Source organism: Ochotona princeps, chromosome X, assembly GCF_030435755.1.
Source record: "Ochotona princeps isolate mOchPri1 chromosome X, mOchPri1.hap1, whole genome shotgun sequence".
NCBI classification, from domain to species: domain Eukaryota; kingdom Metazoa; phylum Chordata; class Mammalia; order Lagomorpha; family Ochotonidae; genus Ochotona; species Ochotona princeps.
Window position 1 is genome coordinate 6,416,911 of NC_080865.1, and position 25,443 is coordinate 6,442,353.

Genomic DNA, 25,443 nt, shown 5'->3' on the forward strand with positions numbered 1-25,443 from the left:
GAGGAAGGGAGTGAGGACCTGCGGTGGATGGGTGGGAGGTACTTGGAAAGAGAGTGGGTGGTCCTCTGGTATCCAGTAAAAGGGAAAGCACAAAGGGCCGCATCCAGGCTGGCCACCTGCCACCTGCCACCTGCCACCTTTTTCTCCCCTGCCCCCACAGCCTCTGACTTTACTGGGAGCAAAGTAAAGGCATGGAGAAGAGCAGTAATGCTCACGCATACTGGACTGAGCCTTCCAGGAGTCCAAGCTGTCCTAGGTGGCCTTATGTAATAATAGCTACCATTTCCCCCCTGCATTTACAGTGTACCAAATATTGTTTAAGTGCTGTCCACAGATACGTTCCTTCAGTCTACCCCTGAATCCCTCCATGTAAATGTTGCTGTTGACTTTATTTTAAAGATGAGGAAAACTAAGGCCCACAAAGGTTCCATGACAGTCCAATGAGCTCACTCAATAAATGACAGTCAAGGGTGAAGGAGCTAGAAGCAGCCTGGCTGGACAGACTCCAGGCCCTGCAGCATTCTTGCTTGCCATACAGTTATTGCTTCTTGTCTACTGTGCACAGCCCCTGCTTAAATGGGTGTTCAGATTCTCCTCTTTTTCCAATGAGCAAATTGAGATTAGAGAGTTACAGTGGCCTGCCCAAGGTTACAGAGCTGCGTGGGGCTCCTAGGCCCATGGTCCAACACCACCTTCTGTGGGTGGGGTTTCAAGACACTGAGGTCACACTCCAGGTGTGGTTCTGGCTCCCTCCCGCAGAGCTCCCAGGTCATGCTCAACTCCTAGATTTCCCCCTCTCTTCACTCTTGCGCCATCAAGGCACTAATGAAGCACATCTAGGCCCCAGTCTGCATTACAATGCCTATGGCTTCACTCTCCTTCTAGCCTACCAGCTCCTCTGCCTGCTGCGCATGGGACCGCTTAGGATCTGTTTCCAATGTGACTTTCCCCTCACTGCCGATGTTCCCACACAGACCACACTGCAGCTAGACTGACTTGTGTCATGTGCTTTTAGCCCGTTCAGGCCTTTTGACAGCCTCAGGGACTACGTTCATGTGGCTCCCTTCATCCAGGGCACCACTGAACTTAGCTTACCTCATTGGCCCTTCTTGATGCTCACTCTATGCCTGGTCCTCACAGTGAGCCCTCTGCCCCTTTTGTAGCTTTGTCGTTTGTTACATCTTGTGTCTCCTCTACTAGATTGAGCCCCAGAAGCTATTCAATTTATTTAGATTAATATATTTGAAAAACATAGAGAGGTGGAGAGAGAGATCTCTCATCTGATAGTTAGCTACCCCAAATATTTACAGCAGCCAGGACCTGGTGAGGCTGAAACCAGGAACCTGGAGCTTCTTCCTGGTCTTCCAAGTGGGTGCAGGGGCCCAAGCACTTAGGTCATCTTCCACTGCTTTTCCAGGCACATTAGCAGGGAACTGGATTGGAAGTAGAGCAGCCACAACTCAAACTGGCACTCCCATAGAGGATGTAAGTCCAACCCCCAGGGATTCATAGTTAACTGACAAATATTGTCAGGCTCTATGCTAGGTCCCTGGCACAAGGGTACTAGGGCAACGAGCTTGGAAACAAAACAGCACACAGCACAAAGTAAATGCTTAGTCAATGTTGAACCAACAACTAAGTGTCTGATTAAATCTCACTGAACTGATAGCCAGGGATGATTTTGCCTTTGTTGTCACACTCCTGTCGAGAGAACTGACAGCTTCAGAATTCCCCCCGGCTCTCGTGATGTGTTTGCATCCTGCTCCCAGGGGCCATGGGGCCTTTGCTTTCTCTGTTCTCACACTCACTGGTCTGCCATTTGGCGGACAGAGTAGCAGGGCCGAATGCGACTTTGGAGACATTTGAGCCAATGTGTCATCTGTCCCTACTGTGCCATGGCTATGTCACGCTGCAGTCCTGGCCTTCCATTCAAGAGGCTCTGTTCCCGAAAGCAGCAAAGAGACCTGCACGGGGCCTGTGGGCTGCCGTTCACTCAGCCCCGGTGGGAAGTCACGGATTTATCCATCAATTCTTTACTGAGTTCAAACCCTGGGCCAGACAATGGATCTTGGGCTTGAAACAAGACTTGGCTCCCTATGACTCACTCCGTGCTGTCTTTCATGGCAGAATAATAAACATTGGTCACGGGGAAGAATGAGGAATGAATGACTTATTTCCTCTTTGGGTGGGGGGAGCTTGGGTAGTGCAGGATAATTGGCTAGTTACTCTGACTTCCTCATAGCACTCGGGCTCTCCGAGCACCTGTGTGGAAAGCACTTACAAGTACACCAGGAAACCTGGTGCTAAGTGCTCAGGACTCAAAAAAAAAAAAAAAAAAAAAGGTGGGGGGAGGAAAACGGAATTAGAAGATTGGGTTATTTTGATGCAAAATGTTTTTGGAATCTATGCATGATTTCTTCCTAATATGCACTTTCAGTGTGAACTTTTATGGGGCTCCCTGTAACTGAAAGCTGTCTGGGACCTTAGTATTTAGAGCAAATGTGGTGCCATGGAGAGAGGACTTCATGTGGCTTTAGGCAAATGACTTCCCTTTTGGGACCACAAGTCTTCAAGCAGTAAATGGGATTAAGGATGGTAGTTTCTGATATGTAAGGTTCATATTCACCTCCCCATTAGCCGCCCCCATTCCCTTACTCAAGAACATTATCAGAAAGTTTCCTAGCTGTCCAACAGTCTTCAGGGTCTTCGTCTGGATGGCAGGCCAGACCTGGAAGCTAATAGGTGGGGCTGTCCTGCCCCCTAGAGGCTGAGCGTAGCAAGCAAACACAACATGTCCGAAAAACAGCACATCCTACTAGTAGAACTAGTAGATTGATGAAGATTATTCCTCTATTTGAGACCTAAGTTTAGCACTGCCACTGTCTGCCTGCTAGGCAGTCTTTCACTGATGCCGGATACCTTGCTCAGGACCGTGTGCTTTTGTTTTAATTGACACATGATGACAATGCTGGAGCTAGGTGATTTCTGTGCCTTTTGGGAAAGGGTGATGTGATTCTACCTGCAGAATCTCTGACTTCCCTCTGGAGTCCAGGATAAGACGTGCTGTGCTCACCTGAATAAGACCAGAATCTTTCCTCTCTGTGTAACCATTTTATTATTTATTTAATTAGTGAATTATTTAAAATATTTATTTGATGGGCCCGGCACAGTAGCCACATGGCTAAAGTCCTCGCCTTGAACATGTCTGGATCCCATATGGGCACCAGATCTAATCTTGACAGCCCCAGTTCCCATCCAGCTCCCTGCGTGTGGCCTGAGAAAGCAGTCGAGGACAGCCCAAAGCCTTGGGACCCTGCATCCCCGCAGGAGACCTGGAAGAAGTTCCTGGCTCCTGTCTTCAGAATGGCTTAGCACCAACTGCTGTGACTGCTTAGAACCAGCAGGTGGAAGATCTTTCCTTCTGTCTCTCCTTCACTCTGTAAATCTGCTTTTTCAATAAAAATAAATAAATCTTTTAAAAAATATTTATTTGAAAGGCAGAGAGGAAGTTATCTTCTAGCCATTGGTTCACTCCCCAAATGACTGCAACAGCTAGGTTCAACCAGGTCAAATACAGGATCCAGAAGCTTCTTCCAGGTCTGCCATGTGAGTGACAGTGTCCCAAACACTGAGGCTATCTTTTGGTGCTTTCCTGGGCACATTAACAAGGAGCAGGATGGGAAGTGGGGCGGACAGCCAAGACTGGAACCTGTGCCCATAGGAGATGCTGGCATCATAGGCAGTGGCTTAACTCATCGTGCCAAAATGCCGTTTTCCCCTGCCCAACCCTGTATAACCACTTTAGAATGATTGGCATGATCTCTGTGATGAGAAGTACCTCATTTTCTCCTCCCTTGAAAAACTGGAAGGCATATCATACAAGTGTGCATCTGATAACGCTGACCAATTCATCAACAACGCAGCTCATTGTGTTTGTTGTGAGAATTCAATCAGATGACAAAGATGGAGTTCTTAGCGCACAGGGTAAGCGTTATTATTATTAATAACTCGGTGGAACTCTGTATGTGGGAAGGCGGCAGAGAGAGGCCATGTGGGACTCACATGGGTGAGTCAGTTGGGCGGATATTAACCCATGCCTTGGGCCACCCCAGACGGAGAGGCCTGTGGCTGATCTTGCATACTTCCTGGCTTGAGGGTGCTCACAGTTGGGTGGAGCAGATGGCCATGGCAACGGACAATTGCAATGTGATTCTCAATATGCTATGCCATAAGGGGACTGCAGGTGCCCAGCGACAGGGCAGAATCTCCATCGACAGTCTGGGAAGGCTTCCTGGAGGAAGTGATACTTGAAGTGAAGCTTGAGAGGATGAGTAGGAGATAGCTGAGTGTAAAAGGAGGGCATGTGGGTTGGTGGGAACTGGGACCACTCCATGACATGTGTTGGCAACCAACAGTTGATTTTCTTCTCTTTTGCAAAATCACCTGTGGACAATGCTTGGAAGGAGTGCCAAGCAAAGCTTTGATTTCCTTGAAAACTGGTGTGTTTCTTCCTTCCTCACATGAGACTGTCACAAAGTGTTGTACCTTTCATTTACCTGCAAGCACCGGTGAACTTGAAGTACAATGCCAGCATCTTTGTTGATCTCTCTCCCCCCACTCCAAGGTCTTTATTTTCTGGTTCAGTTTCTATTCTATCCTTCCTGGAGTAAGCAACATGCAATCCTTTGTGACTCAGGCAGGTAAAAATAACTCATGGGCGTAAATACATGAATGAGTGGAAGAACTGGAGAGGTTGGATTAGTGATGGGGGGAATTTGAAGGGGACCACAGACTGGGGCAGGCTGGGATGGCACCTACCTAGAGGGCTGTGACATAGCCCAGTGTTAGTTAGGAGGGGGTCAGCCCTTCTGTGAAAAAGCACAGATCACATGACAGACCCTTCTATCACTCAGCGTCATCACCTCCCCATTTTGTATGGGAGGAGGTTGGTCTATAGAATGAGAAGGACTTTGTTTTTGACATTCAATCAAAGCAATGTTTAAACAGATTGTAATGAAGCAGTTAGTACACAGGGACTTGGAGAGTGTCTTGTCTCCCTGCCCCCAAACCCCAGCTCCAGAGGGGACCGCTTTTATCATTTGGCTCTTCTAGTAGTAACCTGCATATCTTTCAGTAACGGGTTGCGACAGTTATTTCTCCATTTTTTGACGTTTAACATATCTTCTGACTTCTCTGTACTATAACACATTGAAACTTTGCTTGTTTGTAACACTGGAATCTCTTTCTCTCTGGTATGTTTTGATGGTTATATTACTATGTGGTCCTCTACTAGCTATCTTTGTAACTTTATTAAATACTGTTTTAAACTGTGATTTCTGATTCCATTGATTTTCCACAGCTTCTCTTGTCCACTTTTTTAAAAGGATTTGTTTATTTGAAAGGCAGAGTGACAGAGAAAGATAATGAGAAAGAGAATGTGAGAGCTCTTCCATCCACTGATTCATTCCTCTAAATGGCTGCGACAGTCAGGGCTGGGCCAGGCCACAGCCAGGAGCTTGGAACTCTGTCCCAGTCAGGAATTCCATCTGTGAACTCGAACTGGCACTCCAACATGCGATGCCAGCTTTGCAGACTGCAGTGCCACTCACTGTGCAAAAACAGCAGCCTCATCTATTGGCTGCTTTGTAAGGGATAATCATAAACGCCCCATTCTTCCTTCCATCTTTCTTCCCCCTCATTTCACATCACAGTCTCTGTGCGCTGTACTTTTATACCCAGTGAACTGATTACATGTGCACCCTATTTTATGAAAATAATCAGATTCATAGGGCTAACACCATGGCCTAACAGGCTAATCCTCCATCCCATGGCACTGACATCACACGTGGGTACCAGTTTATGTCCCAGCTACTGAATTTCTGCTCCAGCTCACTGATTATGGCTTGCGTAAGTAGCAGAGGCTGCACAAGTCCTTTGGACTCTGCACCTACATGGGAGACCTAGAAGAAGCTCTTGACTCCCAGTTTTGGACCAACTCAGCTCTTGCCCTTGTGGCCATTTGGAGAGTGAACCAAGATTCTCATTTTCTCTCTCTCTCTCTCTCTCTCTCTCTCTGACTTTCAAGTAAAACAAATAAATCTTTATATTAGAAAAATCAGATCCGGTGCTTTATCAAAAGAGATTGATTCAAATCTGAAAGTTGATCACCAATACACCGTGTATATGATTATGACCATTTCGCTATCACATATTGCAGGGCCAAACAGTGCACCATTCTGGCACATTTCCCATGGGAATACTGCCACAACTTCTGTACTTCCGTCAAGATCAAGTGACTTCTCCTTCTTAAGCTTTTCTAATTGCTCACACCACCACTTACTTGGTTTCCTGTTTGGATCAGGACTTTTCTCTTAGCTTTTTTTAAATCTATTTTTTTAAAAAGATTTATTTATTTTTGTCACCAAGTCAGATATACAGAGAGGAGAGACAGAGAGGAAGATCTTCCATCTGATGACTGACTCCCCAAGTGAGCCGCAACGGCCAGTGCTACACTGATCCGAAGCCAGGAGCCAGGAACTACCTCCAGGTCTCCCTTGCAGTTGCAGGGTCCCAAGGCTTTGGGCCGTCCTCAACTGCTTTCCCAGGCCACAAGCAGGGAGCTGGATGGGAAGTGGAGCTTCCGGGATTAGAACCGGCGCCCATATGGGATCCCGGCAGGTTCAAGGCGAGGACTTTAGCTGCTAGGCCACCAGTGGCCCTTTCATCTACTTTTGTTGATTACTTTCTTACTATTGCATGAAGTTCCTTGAAACCATGGGATAATCATTGTGCATTTCTGGAAATATCATTTTACATGTAGATTTTTTTAGAAAGTAGGTTTTTATAAAGATTTATTTATTTTTATTGAAAAGGCGGATTTACAAAGAGAAGAAGAAACAGAGAGAAAGATATTCTACCCACTTGTTCACTCCCCCAAATGACTGCAACAGCTAGATCTGAGCCAGTGCGAAACTAGGAGCTTCTTCCAGGTCTCCCATGTGGGTGCAGGGTCCCAAGGCTTTGGACCATCCTCCCTTGCCTCCCCAGGCCACAAACAGGGAGCTGGATGGGAAGTAGAGCAGCCAGAACACTAACTGATGCCCATATGGTATCTCGGTGTTTACAAGGGCAAGGATTAGCCAGTTGAGCCATGGTGCCAGGCTCAGAAAGTGGATTTTTTAAAACTTCACAATGAAATATGGTATGCATGCAGAAACGGAGCTTGAAGAACCGTATCACATGTGGCCTGGTTCACTTTTCACCACCCCAACAGCTGGGCGACCAACACTTGGGTCTGTCTTTCACTCGTCCTAGCCAGTGCTCAGATTGAAGTGATTGCATCTCTTTTCATGATTTCTTTGATAATGACCTCCCCTTCGTTTGCTCTGTCGTCTCTTTCTGGAATGTCTGCTGGCTGCATGCTGAACTTCCCGAATGGCTACTGCTTCCTTTTGCCCCTCCCGTTTCTTGTTTTCTGGCTTAGGAGTGAGGGGATGCAGTGCCTGGCCTGCCTGGGTGTCCACAGGCTGTGCTGGGAGCTGCTGGTGGTGATGGGTACCTCACAAGGGCCACAGCGCAAAGCAGATTAGCTTGGTAGGGAGGGACACTGATGCACTGCCGGGTGCCGCTCAGTCAGCCCATAGCCTTTCATTTCTTTAGCAAGAAACCCTCTGCTGTTTTTCCTAGCGGCAAATACCAGGCAGCCCGTCTTCTGGATCCAAGGACTAGGATTATAGAGAAGGGAGACTTGAAAGAAAAATTGCATTAATTTATTTGAAAAATCAGAGTTAGGGACAGAGATGGCCAGATGACCACAACAACCAGGGCTGGTCCAGGAGCCTCATCCTGGTCTCCTGCATAGCATATGGGCCATCCTCTGCTGCGTCCCCAGGCTGCACGAGAAGCAGAGCGGCTGAGACTCCATTCAGGAACCATATGGGATCTCAGCTTCTCAGATGGCAGCTTGACTGGCTGCACCACACTGCCAGCCCTTGGAAGGAGGGATTTTTATATGTTTTTATCTTCAGTTTGCTCCCTCCACCCCCTGCCTGCACTGTGCTCATCATGCTAGCACCCATTCCCTCCAGTATACTGACCGTTTCCAAATGATCATGTTGCCTTCTCAAACTGGAGACTATGTGAAACCACCCCCTCTACCTCCCCTCCCCACCCTGGCCAGACCACCACATCTGGATGGCCTCATTTGGGCCTGTGCTCCCTGTGTCTTGAGCATTCCTTTGGCAGCCTCCGCAGTGTCCCTTGCCCTCGATGTGTGCCACCTAAGCCATGTAGTCCTGACAGCCCTCAGTTGGGAGACTCTATAGCTGGGTTCTACCCACCCCAGCCCTGCCTTTGCCTCACACAATGCCACTGGGCCAGCCACTGCACATGTTTTGCATCGTCTCTTGGTGACAGGAGTGATTCTCCATGTACTGGGAGCCAGGCTTTGCCAGGATTGACTGCTGCCTTGGAGAGCAGCCCGGCGTCTTTGCTCAAGCAGTCGGAGCAGGTGGGCCAGAGATGGGCGCAGAGATGGAAGCTGAGCTGAGACTTCTGCAACAGCAGGCTGCTCTGCTGCTCCCTGTCCGCCCACTCTCTCACATCCTGGCTGAGTCTCCATCCCTCTGCCTCCAGCAGAGGGAGGAAAGGAAGGAGTGCTGGAGATCCAGTTCTGTTTGTCTTCTCTTTCTCCCTGTTCTGTCTCATATCATATTATAGTGCTAAGTTGGCTGGACCTGCAATACCTGTGCCTACCTTGTTCCCCACTCCCCTCTTCCATCTTGTCTGATTGTCTCTGTTACAAGTGCTCCTGTGGGGTTCGTGGGGTATGGGGCATTATGTGAAGGGCAGACAGGAGACAGGTGAGGGAGAGAGAGAGAGGGAGAGAGAGAGAGGGAGAGAAAGAGAGGGGGAGAGAGAGAGAGAGAGAGAGAGAGAAAGAGAGAGAGAGAGAGACCAAGTTCCCAGGCTGGTTTAGGAGCTGGTGCATTGCTTCACTGTGCTCTGACAGGAAGCAGCAGCTGGAGCAGTTGAGCTCATTGGTTCTGGAGTCAGAAGAAAGGAAGCTTAAGTGTCGGCTCTCTTGCTTATGAGCTGTGCGACTCTGGGGACATCACATGGCTCCTCTGTGTCGCCCCTCTCCAAGTGAGGATACAGCTCAACTGCCTCATACAGCTATTAGGAAGATAACGCAAGTTCTGCACCACTGGAAGGCATGATCATTTTGTTATTATTGGGGGTATTCTAAAACAGAATGTTAAGGACCACATTAAAGCCTGCCTAGTAGGCTTTATCTATTTGGTGCATCCTCAGGAAGCTCTGCTGGATATGCCCGCAGATTTTTAGAGGCCCCCTGGCAGTCGTCTTCCCTTTGTAGCACTATCAGGACCCTTAGCTTGATTCCTTGGTACCTTGAAAAACATCTTCACGTGGAATACATGCTCCCATCAGGAAGTTTGGAAACACCTTTATATATCATATTTATGTATATAATATTTGTTTCTGAAAAAAGGAATGTGGTGTTAGGAAAGGTGGTTTTTAAAGATTTGTTTTATTTGAGAGGCAGCCTTACAGAAAAATAGGAGAGATAGAAGGAGAAAGAAGGAAAGATGTTCTATCCACTGGTTCACTCCCAAATGGCCACAATGGCTGGAGCTGGGCTGATCTGAAGCTGGGAACCAGGAACTTTTTCCAGGTCTCCCTCATGGTGCAGGGACCCAAGAACTTGAGCCATCCTCTGCTGCTTGTCCAGGCTATAAGCATGGAAATGGAATGGGAAGCTGAACAGCAAGGACACGAATTGGTGCCCACATGGGATGTGGATGTTGCAGGTAGAGGATTACCCTTACTATGCCAATGTACCATGCCAAGAAAGCACTTTTTTTTTAAAAGGAAGTAACATTTGACCGCATGATTCCTTGGCTCAACCCCCTTATGGGGCAATTACAGACTCAAGTTCACAATCTGTTTCCTGGTGTTCAGGGCTCCTTTGGTGGTTGTCTCAGCATGTATCTTCTCTCTTCAAAAAAATATGAAATGAGGCTTGCTTCTTTGTTGTTTAAAAAAAAACATTTTGTGGATGATGGGGAATGACTTCATTGAAAGCATGCAACAATTTTCGTCAGCAGCAGCAGCTGCTGCATCATTCTTATCATTCCTAAACTTGTTCACCGAGCAGAGATAAGTAAGGAGTATAGGAAGAATAGCCACTGCAACCATTTTTTCAAGGGAAGCTCTTTGGATCCAATACAGAACATGGTCCCTGTATCCTTGGACAAGCTGCTGACTTTGCCCATGGCCTGTCTGTCACTCTTCCCCTTTGAGAAGCCTTGTGAAATCATCTGGGATGTTAGCATGACCTCCTCCACATGCATCTCCTGTCCATGCTGCTTAGCTCAAGATGAGCTCCTTAGGAAGTATTCTTCCTCTGCACTTGAATGTATGCTGCAAGTTTTTTTTTCCTTTTCCTTTTTACTTGGTTACCATTTAGGTGGCACTTGAACTTGAAAGACATCTTCCTCTCTCCCTTAAGTGCTTTCCCAACTTCCTGCCTGCCACAGGTCTTCAGACCACGTGGGATTGATGGAAGCTCTTACATGTACCTGTGGGCAAAGCCACCGCCTCTGTCACCCCTCTATCCACTGGTTCCTTTAAGAACCCTGCACTCAGCTCAACTGAACTCATCTGGGCCTCCCAAAGCGTATATTAGGCTTCGTTATTTTCCATGCCTTTGCTTTCGCTGTGACCATAGCCAATGCCTTTTGATGCTTGTCTACATGGCAGATAGCTAGTTACTTGACTTTGGAAGAACATCTGTGTTCCTTGAACTGTTCTGGGTACTTGGAAACAGTGAACAAAACAGACAAAACCTTGTGGAACTGACAGCCTAATGGGGGTACATTGGGGATGGGAAAAGGGGCAGGAAAAAAACAAACCTGAAGACCTGTAATATACCAAATGGTAGAAAGTCAAATGGAGAAAGATAAAACTGGGTGGCAAGGTGGGAGGTACACACCGCCTGCTCAGTCCTGCCCTAGGCAAGGCAGCCCCTTTTCTGTGCAGCCTTTTCCAGGGCTGTCCCATCTTCTTTGTAACCATAACCCTTCCGACAATCTTACTGCTATTATTATCTCCACTATATTGATGAGGAAATGGAAATTTGGAGCTGACAATCTTGTGGCTAGAAGGGACCCAGCTGGGAATAAAAACCTGGGTGTGTCTCTGACTCCAAGCTTCTGCTTACAACTACTATGGTTATATGCCTCCCCTCGACTCTCTGAAGTCAGAACTAGTCAACCTATTTTATAGTCAGGAAAACTGAGTACAGAGAAAGCCATGGATCCTTTGCTGGTTGCTCAGCCAATGCATGGGTTTGACTCACATTCAAGGCTAGATTTTTTTTAAAAGATTCATTTATTTTTATTGGAAAGGCAGATTTACAGAGAGGAGGAGAAACAGAGAAAAAGATCATCCATCCACTGGTTCACTCCCTAAGTGGCCACCACAGCAAGAGCTGAGCGGATCTGAAACCAGGAGTCAGGAGCTTCTTCTGGGTCTCCCATGCGGGTGCAGGATCCCAAGGCCTTGAACCATCCTCTACTGCTTTCCCAGGCCACAAGCAGGCAGTTGGATGGGAAGTGGAGCAGCTGGGACATGAACTGGCACCTATATGAGATGCCAGTGCTTGCAAAGTAAAGATTTAGCCACTGAGCCATCACAGCTGCCGAAGACTAGATCCTTCTAGAAACCCTAAGGGTGAGAACTCGCTGAACTTGCACACCTCCACATTTGCAGGGCAGCAGGGCAGAGGGTGGGGGGGAGATCTTTAGCCCTTTCCATTCCGAGCTGTACTCCAGGTGCCTGGGACTCCCAGAATTATCACCTACATTTGTTTAATTCAGTCTCAGGAATTGTGGGGTCTTATTATCCAGGCCTACTTGTTCGGTCCAAGGGATGGCCAAGGGAGGGGGAGTGAGGAAGGGAGGGAGAAAGGGAGAGAGGGATGGAGGGAGAGAGAGAGAGAGGGAGGGGGAGAGAGAGAGAGAGAGAGAGAGAGAGAGAGAGCTAGCACTTGGGGGTGTAGGCTGGGCTATCTGCGTGTATCTCCAAGTTCTATAGGGACCAGAGATGGGAAGATAAGGAAGAGTAATTTTCATCACTGGGCCTTGGCGTGGTGGCCGATGTCCCATGATGCATTTAACCATCCTCTGCGTGTGTGGGCCGTGGAAGCTGACTGCATTGTCTCCCTGATTTTAATCGTCCTGCCTTGGGCATCACTGCACACACAGCTTTATGAGAACACATGGGTTTCAGGGCACTGACTTCGTATAGGAGTGATCATGTTCAGCTTATTCCTCTTTCCAGGTGGTCCCTCCAGCTGCATCTGATTCTTTCTTCAGGCATTCATTTGTTTGGTTAGTCCATCACCACATATGGCTCCACCTTTGGGAAGTTGACTGTGCGAGCTAGGACATAGGTGGCAGTGAGACACAGCTGCAAACTGCTGAGAGTGCCCTGGCTTCTGGGAGAGTTATGGGAGAACTTGGAGAATCTCAGAGCAGGGCCCAATGCGATAACGTAGTGGTTAGTCCTCCCCTTGCACATCCGGAATCCCATATGGGCACCGGTTCTAGTCCTGGCAGCTCCACTTCCCATCCAGCTCCCTGCTTGTGGCCTGGGAATAGCAGTTGAGGATGGCCCAAAGCCTTGGGACCCTGCACCCATGTGGGAGACCCGGAAGAGGTTCCTGGCTCCTGGCTTTGGAATGGCTCAGCTCCAGCCATTGCGGTCACTTGGGGAGTGAACCATTGTACAGAAGATCTTCCTCTCTGTCTCTCCTCCTCTCTGTATTTGACTTTGCAATAAAAATAAATAAATCTTTAACAAAAAGAAAGAATCTCAGAGCAGTGCAGTCAGGGCCATGGTGGAGGCAAGAAAAAGATTCTGTAGGAGAACAAAGGAAGGGTTCCTAGGGCCACGCAGGTAGCCCTTCCTGGAGGAGATGATGGCTAAATGAACCATGATAGACAGCAAGGAGTTGGCCAGAATAAGAAAGGGAGCTTCATGAACATAGTTGAACAAACTTAGTAGGGTACACCAAAAAGCTCATGGAAAATGAATTCAGAAGCTTGTTTCTGTTGGTGTGGTTTTCTTTCTTTCTTTTTGTTTTTTAAAAGATTTACTTATTTTTATTGCAAAGTCAAATTTACAGAGAGGAGAGACAGAGGAAGATCTTCTGTCAGATGATTCACACCGCAAGTGGCCACAATGGCTGGAGCTGAGTCAATCCAAACCCAGGAGCCAGGAGCCTCTTCTGGGTCCAAAGCCGATCCAAAGCCAGGAGCCAGGAACTTCTTCCAGGTCTCCCACATGGGTGCAGAGTCCCAAGGCTTTGGGCCATCCTCAACTGCTTTCCCAGGCCACAAGCAGGGAGCTGGATGGAAAGTGGAGCTGCTGGGACATGAACTGGTGCCCATATGGGATTCTGGGTGCAAGACGAGGACTTTAGCCGCTAGGCCATGCCGCCGGGCCCAAGGGATAAAGGTGTTCTAACAAACGGTTTAACCCACTGTGCCATAGCTCCTGCCCCTCCCCCACTAAACTCTTTAAAACAATCCCCTGCTATTTATTTCTGTTGATTTCCAAAATCTCACTAAAATGGAGCAAAAGGGGTAAAAATGGTAAGAAACATATGAGGTCTGAGGTGCTGACCAGAAGTCAACTATTTCACTTGGGATGCTGGCATGCTGTGTGCCTCAGCAGGCGGGGCGGGGGGGGGGGGGCGGGCCTTGGGCAGGAAGACTGGAAGCTTGCTCCTCCAGGCCCTCACGCAGCTCCACGCGGTTGGGGCTCCCCACCTTTTCCAACCCAAACCCAGCAAATGGATATTGATTCTTTGGAGAAGTTGAAGTTAAGAGACTTTGGAGCTGAGAATACCGGATGTGGTCCAAAGATGCTGTGAAACAGGGCTGCAGGCAAAGGGATCTGTGACTGCAGCTGATGGGAGCCCAACCTCCTCTCACTCCCCCACCTCCAGGGTGCCTTAATCTGGGGTATGCCAGAGATCTGAGGAGTCATTGGGGAAACCGGAAGTGCCCTGCCAACAGCAGTCTGGCAAACAAAGAATGGACGGTCTGTCCTGAAGCCCACCATCTGCTCACAGAGCTTCTGAACAGCTTCCTTAGCACCATTGGGACAGATCACCAAGGAGCACCAGGCAACAGCCCTGAAGTATTTTATTTTCTGTAGAGTAAACCTCAATGCAAAACACAGTTGATGTTTTAAAAAAAGAAAATCTCGAGCTGGCCTTGTGGCATAGTAGCTTAAACCTCTTTCTGCAGTGTCGGTATCCCATATGGTGCCAGTTTGAGTCACAGCTGCTCCACTGCCAATCCAGCTCCCTGCTAATGCACCTGGGAAGGCAGCAGAGTATGGCTCAAGTGCTTGGGTCCTGGAACCCACATGAGAGACCTGGAAGAAGTTCCTGGCTTGGATTAGCCCAGCTTTAGCTGTTGTATCCATTTTGGGGAGTGAACCAGTAGAGGCAAATTCTTTCTCTCCTCTCTTAACTGCACCTTTTAAATAAATACATAAGTCTTCCAAAAAATAAATTTAAAAAAATCCTAATTTTCAGGCAGCCCCCAATTATCAGACAGTCATAGGTTGTTTGAGGAAAACCACCAATGTGGAAGACAGATGGGAAAAGCAAATAAGCAAACAAGGAAAAGGAACTTGCAAGGCACAGAGCTGGTGAAGGAGGAGACAAAGCCTGGGAAATTAAAGATAGTGAGCACCAAAATAAAACTGTCAGCAGAAAGATTACAAAGGAAACAGGGAAGAGATAGTTCGGGAAGCAGAATAACAAGACAAACCGAGGGACAACAGCAAAGATGAAAACATCGGAGGAGCCATGGAGAAACTAGCATCCAACAGTAGGAGCGCCAGAAATAGAAAATGGAGGAAACAGCAGGAAGGAAATTCTCAAAGCCATAATACAAGAATACGTCCTGGAGCCATAGGCATGAACACTCCTGCTGAGGACTCAGCAAGAGAAATGGTGCAAGCACCCCTGCCAAGATATGCCATCATGACATTTCAGAATGCCAAAGCTTAAAGAGATGATTTCTTAAAGAAAGCTCCCAGAGGCGGGGGAGGGGGATATCATATACAAAATATCTAGATAGAGAATGACCTGAACTCCTCCGGAGTAACAGTGGAAACTAGAAGGCCATGGATCAGTGTTCTTAAAACTCTGGGGAAAAGTTCAGCTGAATTGTGAACCAAGAGTGAGGCTATAATAAGGACTTTTTTTTTAGGCAGATAAATCCAAAAGTTTTTTTTGTTGTTGTTTAAGATTTATTCAGTTTTATTTGAAAAGCAGATTTTACAGAGACAGACAGATAGAGAAGGTCTTTCATCCTCTGGTTCACTCCCAAAATGGCCAAAATGGCCAAAGCTGGGCTGATCCAAAGCCAGGAGCTTATTTGAGGTCTCCCACATGGGTGTGGGGGCCCAAGGACTTGAGCCCTCCTCTGCTGATTTCCTAGTCTGTAATTGTGGAGCTGGGTGGGAAGCAGAGCGGCCAAGACTAGAAGTGGTATCCATATGGGATGTCGATGCTGCAGGCTGAGGATTAGCCCACTGCCGTACCATGCTGGCCCTGAGTCTAGAAGGTTTATGTCTTGTGCCTCTTGTTTCAGGAATCCCTGGAGAATATGCTCCAGCAAAATTCAGGTACAAACTCAGAAGGAAAACAAAACAAAACAAGAACAAAAACAGGTGAACCGAAACAGGGTCTGGCATGATGGCTCAGTGGCTAAATCTTCAACCTGCAAGGGCTGGTACCCCATGTGGGCACTGGTTCATTTTCTAGCTGCTCCACTTCCCATCCAGCTCCCTGCTGTGGCCTGGGAAAGCAACAGAGGATGGCCCAAAGCCTTGGGACCCTGCGCCCAAATGGGAGACCTGGAGGAGGCTCCTAGCTCCTAGCTTCAGATGAATTCAGCTATGGCCATTTTGGCCATTTGAGGAGTGAACCAGCAGATGGAAGATCTTTCTGTTTCTCCTCTCTGTAAAGCTGATCTGAATACATCTTTTTTTTTTTTTTAAGGCAACAAACCAAAGAATCTAGGGAACAGGAAATCCAACGAAGCAGAGGTAAGGGGAGTGCTGAGATGGTTGAGGAGGGGAGGTCGTAGAACGGCATGTGGATAGGCCTAGAGAGCAGCTAGCCAGGACTACAGTGTGAGCACAGGTGTCTCCAAGCAGGAAACCTCATTTGATGTGTTACATGCCATGTCAAAGTGTGCTGAGAGGGGTCGGAATGTTGCCTAGTGCTTAGGATGGTGGTCTGTGATCCACATCAGATTACCTGGGTTGGAGTCTCAGCACCATTCTTTTTTTTTTTTTTTAAGCACTTACTTGTTTTTATTTAAAGGCAGGTTTTACACAGAGAGAAAGAGACAGAGGATATCTTTAATCTTTTGGTTCATCCCCACCCCACCCCCCAAATGGCTACAGTGGCCAGAGCTAGGCTGGTCTGACACTGGGAGCCAGGAGCCACTTCCTGGACTCCCATGCGGGTGCAGAATCCCAAGAAGCTGAGCCACTTTCTCCGCTGCCCTCTAAGTCTATACACAGAGAGCTGGATGAGAAGTGGAGCAGCCATGACACGAGCTCACATCCATATGGGAAGCCAGTGCTTGCAGGTAGAGGATTAGCCTATTGAGCCACCTTACCAGCCCCATTAGCTCCATTCATGACTTCAGTTGGGATCTTGCCATCCACAAGAGACCTGGGTTGAGTTTCCAGTTCCCAGTCCCCACCGAATCCCCAGTATTTGGAGCGTGAACCAGCAGGTAGGAACACCTTACTTTCTCTCCCTCGCTCTCTCCTCAGATAAATCAATACATTTTTAAAAATATATTGAGAGGAGAATTGCACTTCTGAGTTTGGGGAGAATTGCTCATTTCTGTGATGAGAACTAAACAAACAAAAAATGATAGGTAGTACTGAGTAGCAGGGAAAAGAAGCTGCAGGGCAAGGGAAACGTAGTCATAGCATACAGAATGAGATCATTGCTACCCATGCTGTCACAGTCCTGCCAGCTACTGATACTGTCTTCAGATAGCTGATGGTGGAGTGAGGTGGGGACCTGCGCGTACCTGCATGACAAGTGGAATGACCAGAAGTGGTGACCGCATAGGCACACACATCAAATAGCATCAGAAAGACACACAGTTTTGGTAGCATTGTAGAAGAATGAAAGCCTCTTTCTGCGTAGTAAGAAATCAGGATATAATATATATGAAATAATAGCACATATAGATCAGGAACTAGAAGGATGCCTGTGTTCTTCAGAAGTGAGATGATAAGCACTGAGACAGCAGTTAAAAAATTTGAAAGAGGTTATCTTTCAGAGTGGGCTTGGGGACAGGGCTGAATTTGGTACAGGCCCTGCGGCAATACATGACATGAAACACCTCTAGACATAATGTGACTTGGTTAAAAATCAAAATGAAAGAGGCCAGCATTGTGGCACAGAGGGTTAAACCGCTGACTGTGATGCTAGTCTCCCATATTAGAGTGCTGGCTTGTGTCCTGGCTGCTTTGCTTCTAATCCAGCTCCTTGTTAATGTGGCTGGGGCGGTGATGAAAGATGGGCCAAGTGCTTGGGCTCCTGTCACCCACATGGGAGACCCAGATGGAGTTCTAGGCTCCCAACTTCAGGGATTTAGAGAGTGAACCAACAGATAGAAGAGCTTTCTCTTGACTGTCTCTTTCTCTGTGTGTGTGTGTCACTCTGCCTGCCAAATAAACAAAATTACTCTTGAAAACATTTAAAATTCAGAAAGGATGCACAAGACGTCAGCAATGGATTTGAAAATGGGAGCATATGTTTCAGAAATGTGAAAACTCAGAAAGCATAACTAGAGTGGCAAAGGAGACTATCATTTTTGTTAAGCTCCTTTAACAGTTTGGTTCTTTGGAGCCTATTCATATTATATTTTAATGAAATTAGAGGTCATTTGGGGGGAAAATACACACACAGAACAAGATGGGCAAGTGTGTTCCAGGTAACAGATATCTTGGATGTGCTACAAAGGTAGGTGGGAGACGGGAGTGGTAAGTTGATGGGCAGGCTAAGTACTTAATGCTTGTAGCAGGAGACTCACACTAGTGGATTTGTGCTCAAGAACGTTCCTTTAGCAATCTGTGTGCTAGAAGACTTGTCTGTTGAAGACAGTTGCAGTTAGACAAGGCAATGTTTGGGAGAGCAGGTGCCTGGTTGTTTCTAGATTGATCTCAAGTCTTATGAGAAACCTGCATGATTCCCCAGGCTAGGGTACCTGCCTTGCTATCCACAGGACACCCCAGGGAAGAACCTAGCTCACAGTTGCTTTCAAGTCTCATTTTTTCCCCCAACAAACTCTATTTCCACTGGTGTTCAACCCATTTCTGTGGGGCACAGGATCTGGAGGAGCAGCCGGCCTCACTTGGTGACTCAGCATATGTTGTTTCTGATGCACATTGTGTTCATGGAATTAGTTTAGCTTCGAGAGGACAACCTTGCTTATTGAATTCCAGGTTCTTGTGGAGAGGCACCATATTGTTCCCCTGGTCACTGCTTATAAATGGCTTGGAGTAGCAAAGGCAGAGGCGAACACTCCAGGCGAGAGGCAAGGGCACAGACTCGGATGCGGCAACTTGAGTGCCTGCATTCCTTGCTGTCATTCTGCTCTGTTGTTTGTCCCAAAGGCAGAGCTATGGACAGGCTGCCATTTATTCCCCAGCCTTCCAGACTGCCTCTTTGTGTTCGAAAGCAGCAACCTCAATTTCCTTGACCAGATTACGTGTGTCTGTGTATGTGTGTGTGTGCATTGTTAAAAAATATGGTCACTCTACTTGCAGGTTTTGATGAGTGTCACTACTAAGGATGGCATTTGGCACAATCAGCCCTTTTTGAGAGTTTTAGGGTAAAAGTGGGCTTTCATGAAGTCAAGTCTGTGTGGGGGCCAGGCATTTGGCCCAGCAATTAAGATGCCAATTCGGATGGAATGTCAGGTTTGAGTCCTGCCTCCCCTTCCTATTCCAGCTTCCTGCTCATGTGTACCCTGGGAGGCAGCAGGTGGTGGAGCAGATACTTGGATCTCTGCTATTCCTGTGGGAGACCTACATTCAGCACCTGGCTCCTTGGCTGTAGCCTGGTCTGAACCACAGCTATTGTGGACATTTGCAGAGCCTCCCCTACCATGCCAAATAAAAAATAATTTTTTAAACAAACAAAAAAGATTTGTTTGGGCCCAGTATGATAGCCTAATGGCTAAATCCTTATCTTGCAATGGCACCGGCATGCCATATGGGTGCCAGTTCATGTCCTGGCTGCTCCACTTCCCCTTCCAGTTCCCTGCTTGTGGCCTGGGAAAGCAGTAGAGGACGACCTAAAACCTTGGGCCCCTGCACCCACATGGGATACCCAGAAGAAGCTCCTGGCTCCTGGCTTCTGGCTTTGGATCAGCTCAGCTCTGGCCATAGTTGCCATTTGAGGAGTGAACCAGTGGATGGAAGATCTTTCTGCGTTTTCTTCTGTCTGTATGTCTGCCTTTCCAATAAAAATAGATAAATCTTTTTTGAAAATTAATTTATTTAATTTGAAAGAGAGAGAGAGGGAGAGAGAGAGAGAGAGAGAGGGAGAGAGAGAGAGAGAGAGAGAGATCTTCTATCAGCTGGTTCAGTTTCCCTAACTGGCTGCAACAGCCAGGGGTGAGCTAATCTAAAACCGGAAGACAGGAGTTTTTCAGACTTTCTACATGGGTGCAGGGTCCCAAGGCTTTGGGCCGTCCTCGACTGCTTTCCCAGGCCACAAGCAGGGAGCTGGATGGGAAGTGGAGCTGCTGGGACTAGAACCTGCGCCCATATGGGATCCCGGCGTGTTCAAGGTGAGGACTTTAGCTGCTAGGCCACCGCACCTGGGCCCAAATAATGCCCTTTTTAGAACAATTTATTTATTTTTATTGGAAAGTCAGATTTAAGGCAGAAAGACGGGAACGATCTTCCATCCACTGGTTCACTCCCAAAGTAGCCGCAACGGCTGGGACTGAGCCGATCCAAAGCCAGGAGCTTCTTCCAGGTCTCCCACGAGGGTGCAGTGGCTCAAGGTTTTGGGCCGTCCTTAACTGCTTTTCCAGGTCACAAGCAGGGAGCTGGATGGGAAGTGGAGCATCCAGGACTAGATCCAGCGTCCATATGGGATTCTGGCAGATGCAAGATGAGGACTTTAGCCACTAGGCTAACACACCAGCCCCCCCTTTTTTTGTATAAGAAATGTTACTTCATTTTAATGGGTCAACTATTTTGTTGTATGTTTTTGTCTTTGTAAGAGAAATTAGAAATAGTGAGTAAAAACTATAGTTATCATTTTTGTAATTCTCAAGAGTTTAAGCAACATGCTATTTATAAAATAGCATCAAAAATCCCTTGACATTTATTATTTTTTAACATATATTTTTATTGCATTTCCTTTTTTTTAAAAAATTAATTACATTGCATTGTTGATACATTTTTTTATGCACTGGGATTCCCCCCTCCCCTCCCAAAACCCTCCCCCCACGGTGGATTGCTCCACCTTGTTGCATTTCCATAGTTCAAATTCAGTTGACATTCTTTCATTGGAGGTATTTACCAAGCATAAAGTCCAGCATCTTATTGTCCTGGTAAGTTCAACGGTCTGAAGGTAGAGCCGGCAGAGTATCATCCCAATCAATTAAAAGCCCCAACATAATACTTCCAACCTTTTACAACATTGTGGCATTAATTGACATGGTATTGATTAACCAATATGTTAATAGGAAAATGCAGGTTCTCAACCACAACCTGTGACTTCTTCATAGACATTTCAATTTTGGTTTACATCCAACCGTGTTCTATACACTTTAAAATGGCTTAGATTGCTATTCAGCTGTCTCATGCGTATTTTAATTTTAGTCTTTAGCAGTTTATAGCATTGAAGCATGATTTCGCTGAACCTGGATGTTTTTCTGGTGGTCTAACTCTATAATTCTAACAGGATATATGTCAACTGTTTAGGTGAGCATGTTTAGGAGGGGTGTGCAGAGAAATCTTCCATACCCCAGTGAGGAGTAACTAATCTTTGTGTCCCACCCAGTGAGGTGTAAGGGCATCCCCGCTGACCGTTTCCTGTCTGTTTCTAAGCTTTCCTTGTTGTTCTCTGTCTATCTATTCTAGGTTTGTTTGTTTGTTTGTTTTGAGGGGTTTCTGGAGGGATCCTGATGGTTATTATGAGAGGGGGTGGGGACCCAAAGTTGGAAGCAGGCAAGGACCAGAGAAAGCTCCTCTCCCTAGTCCTGAAGGAAGTTTACTGTTCTTCTGTTTCTGCGGACCGCTCAGGGATCCTGGTTGTCGTTCCGATGACCTTGGATCCTGCAAGGCAGGACTTGCAGCCCCCCCCTCTTTTTAAAGAGCTGTGATGAGTAGTAAGAGACATGCCTCTGTGGATTAATACAGGAGAATGTAATTCAAGTATTTGCTTCTACATGTAGACAGTTGAATCTGCTGCTGAAAGAGATTGACTCTGGGCTTCTAAAGAGCTGAAAGCCCTGCAGTCTGCCTGGAGTTTGACTCTCACACAGTCCATATCCTTTCAGAGACCAGGAAGCCAGGTTCAGAGAGAAGTGACTGGTCCAAGTTTGTACTGCCAGTTAGGAAACAAGGCATAACAAAACCCAAGCATTCCCTCTGCTGAAAAGGAAAAAAAAAAGTAGTTGCCCAGCTTCCTGTTGTAGGACAGGGGATTGACTGCAGGGCAGGGCACTGGAACCTGACCAGGTGGAGGACAATGCAGGTGTAGAAGGAAGTGGCTGCGCCCCCCACTCCATGGCAAATGCAGGAAAGCTAAAGAGCCCCTGGAGGTGAGCCACAGCCCCGTGTCATGGGGCCTCTGACCTTGTGTACCCTTCAATGAGTGAGGCTTGGTCCACGATGACCTTGGGCTGCTGCCCTCTACACCAGCGCTGGAACTCTCGGGCAGCCCTTCCCTGCCTTTTTGCAGCTGGTGATGCATCGCATAGGAATCCTGTTGGAGTCCGAGGAGCCAAACTGGTCATCTTTCTGGAGAGCAAGCGGGGGAGGGGTACGACGGGGAGGGTCTGTTCTGACTTCTCTGGCTTGATGCTGGGGAATCAGGCTGAGTGGCTGAACATCAGCAATGACAGCGGGAGACTTGAGATGGACTCCCAGCTTCCATTGGCACTTGTGTGTGACCTTGGGCAAGTTAATCAGGCTGAGTATCAGGTTCATCCTTTTCAACTTAGCTGAATGATCCCCGGGTGGCCGGATGAACAGAGCCACTATGTGCAGAAAGAGCTTCACACTCACTGGTGCATGGTTGTGTGTGCTATAAGAGTGATGGCCATGATGGAGGAGGTGGTTACAGATGTGGCTTCAACTCTACAGCAGATTGGGACAAGTGGTCGGTCTGTGAGCTCCTGGAGGCTTTCCCCTCCCACATCAGGGTCTGGCATACTGACTGTTGGGGTGTGGGGAGTACAGGTGGGGAGGAGATGAATGTGCTTAGAGAGGGGCAGCAGGGGTCAGGGTGGGACTGAGGAGCCTGATCTCCATTCTGTAGGCAGTTAGGGAATCATTGAACTTGAGTCCCCTCAGATCTGGTAGCCAAGAATAACTGGGCCAGGTCTCAGAAGCAATCTTGCTGCTGCGGAGTGAGACGGGAAAAGTTTAATTAACATGATGAGGTGCTCTGGGGCCCTGGGCATATGTTCCTCTCGGAGGCTGAGAACTTGCAAGGTTGGTACTGCTCTTGTCTGCCACACAGGTACTCTGCACTCCAGGCACTGTGCTAGACTGGGCCTCTCGTGCACCTGCAGAAAGGGAGAGATACTCGTCTCGGAGTCCCCTGTGCAGCCCACTATACAACTGAAAACCTTGAGGCTCAATACTTGCTGAAGCATCTTGCCCCTCACCTTGCAGGTGAAGGCCTGCTCCCCTCAGTCTTGCAAGCAGATGCTCCCTTCCCAGCTTCGTCTCCCCTCCCCTTGGTGTGCCCTCTGTCACTTTGGCACCACACACAGAGACTCTCTTCTTGAGGTCACATCTTGGCACCCTTGGAGGAGGGCAGAGCCTGCAGTGATGTGCTGAGCTTGATTTCCTATGCAGCCCAGCCTGGGAGAAGGTGGAGGAGGGGGGAGGAAGAAGGGGGTGGGGTAGGGAGAGGAAGGCCACTGCCTTTACCCTCCACTTCCAGGTTTCCTGGTCCTCTTTCACCTTCCCTGCCCCTGGCACATCGGCATGCACTCTCAGGCACACACACACACACACTTCCAGGGAAGGAGGGAAATCCAGAAATGGTATGGCTCAGATTCCCCTTGTTCTTGTGGTTCCCTGGGTAGCGTCCCCACTCCATGCTCTTTGCCCTTCCCTCCTACCTTCACCCCTGGCAGGGGGGAGGGGGAAAGTGCCCCCTCCTTCACTTGGCAGAAGGCCCAATCAGTGTGGCAGAAAGGAGCCCAGTGGCTGACTCATTAACCCTCTCAGCCTCATTCTCCTCATCTGGAAAATAAGCAGGTTGGCCCAGGCAATTGGCAAAGCCTCTCTTGTATGTTAATAATACCTAGCATTTGTCTGCTGAGTTCCAGGGAGCTTAATCATCCCCAACCTCCTGGTGACAACCAGCTCAGTGTGTTAGCAGGTGGAGAGACTGAGGCTCACACTCCTAGAGCCAAAGGAACGTGCCCGGGCTCCGCCCGGGGCTGACAAGTGGCACAGCTGGTAGCTGAGTCTTCTCTGTATCTAAAGCTTGGGCTTAGTCCCTGCCAGTGGCTGCAGGCTCTCTCTCCGGCCACCCTCAGGGAAAGGAAGCCACACTCTCCTGCTTGTGACACACAGGCCCACCCTCACCCTCCTCACCTGCCCCGTTGTCACTTTCTGAAACTTTTTGGGCTTCACCTGCAACCGTCCACCCTGCGACCAACCCCCACCACCCATTCGGTCACATGACCTTCCTCCTTGTTCCTCCAGCTAGCTTCCTGGGCACGTCACACCTTGCCCTGTCTTCATGCTCACAGTTTTCCTAGCATGAAATACCCTTCCCCTCATTTTCATGACATGCATTAAGTGGCCTCAGGGCTACTCTGTAGGGCAGAGGGAAAGGAGTGGACATTTTTGCTGACTCTGTATGTGTGTTTTTTCCCCCTCTGTTTTCTCTTCAGATCAGATGGTGAAAATTCCAGAACAGTCAGGTCAGTATCTTCTTTCTTTACTTCTAGTTTGGGGAAGGGAAGCAGAGCCTGGGGTGGTAGTGGGAGGGAGGGTGTGGAGGGAGGAGGGCCTTTGGCTTATTACCTTGGGATGCATGGTCAGAGATAGAGGACAACTCAAAAGTGTTTTTTCCATGTTGGTATTCGGGATGCGTGTGGAGTGGAGTTGGAGAGTTGGGGGTGGTGAACATGGCAGGCTGGAGGAGCGATTTGGAGCTTGTTCCTCCATCTTTCTGACCCCTAGCTGCCTGCCCGGGCTTAGCTGAACCCCAAAGCTGCCCTAATGTGAAAGAGAGGTGGGGTTCTGGCTGTGGGGCTTTTCTACTCTGTGCTCCTAGGGGGAGAGGGGATGGTGGGTGTCGGATCACCTTTGTGTGCTGTGCACTCTCTCCAGGAACCGTGCCTGCCCGGAGCAGTGTGGTTTACAGGGAGTGTGCATGCGACACAGTCTGGATGTTAGAACTAAGCATGAAGGGGACCAGTAAACAAACAAGTCAAAACAAACAAAAACAAAAACAAACAAAAAAACCCTGTGTGTGTCCTTGGCTAAAAAGTTCACAAGCTCCACTGAGTTTTCAGGGTGGGGTCAGTGTGCCACTTGGGGATGCAGTGTCAGCGGGGGTAGAGATGAGGCTTCTGGGTGAGTTTGTGGTGGTAAACCTCAGAAGCTGTGGGAAAGCAGAAGACCCATGCAGAAGGTCGGGCGGGCAGGGCAGGAGGGGCCATGTTGGCATCCAAGCTGGGGACTCTGAGATGACACAGACCAGTGGAGGTACAAGCATGCATCCAGCTGGGGATGCCACTCATAGGGTACATGGGACACCTTAGTAAACAACAGAAAAAGGGGTCCCACAACTGGACACCCCTTTGGAGTGAGTCAGTTACAACATATTCCAGCTCAGTGAGCATAACATTGCTTGGGGATTAGTTCTGGTTCGTACCCACTTGGCTGTGGCCCATTGTGCCTGAACATACGCAGCAGCCAAGGTGCTGTTGCCTAGAGAGTGGGATGGGCTGGTGGCCAGCACCCAGACAAAGGCGAGGCAGGGAAGTAGGGGGTGGCATTCAGAGTGCATGTTCTGATGGCTGCCCAGAGCCCCAGCATTGGGGCCATGGGATGGCTATACACTGAAGCCAGCATTCAAACAAGGGG

General features: G+C 48.2%; 1 protein-coding gene across 1 annotated transcript in view; it reads left to right on the plus strand.

Moving 5' to 3' along the window:
* The window catches only part of LOC131478484 (IQ motif and SEC7 domain-containing protein 2-like), a 61,505-nt gene that overhangs the window by 5,192 nt on the left and 30,870 nt on the right, over nt 1-25,443 (plus strand). The window contains exon 2 of the mRNA XM_058658297.1: nt 24,243-24,272. Within this exon, the coding sequence (XP_058514280.1) occupies nt 24,243-24,272 (30 nt within the window). The remainder of the gene's footprint in view (nt 1-24,242; nt 24,273-25,443) is intronic.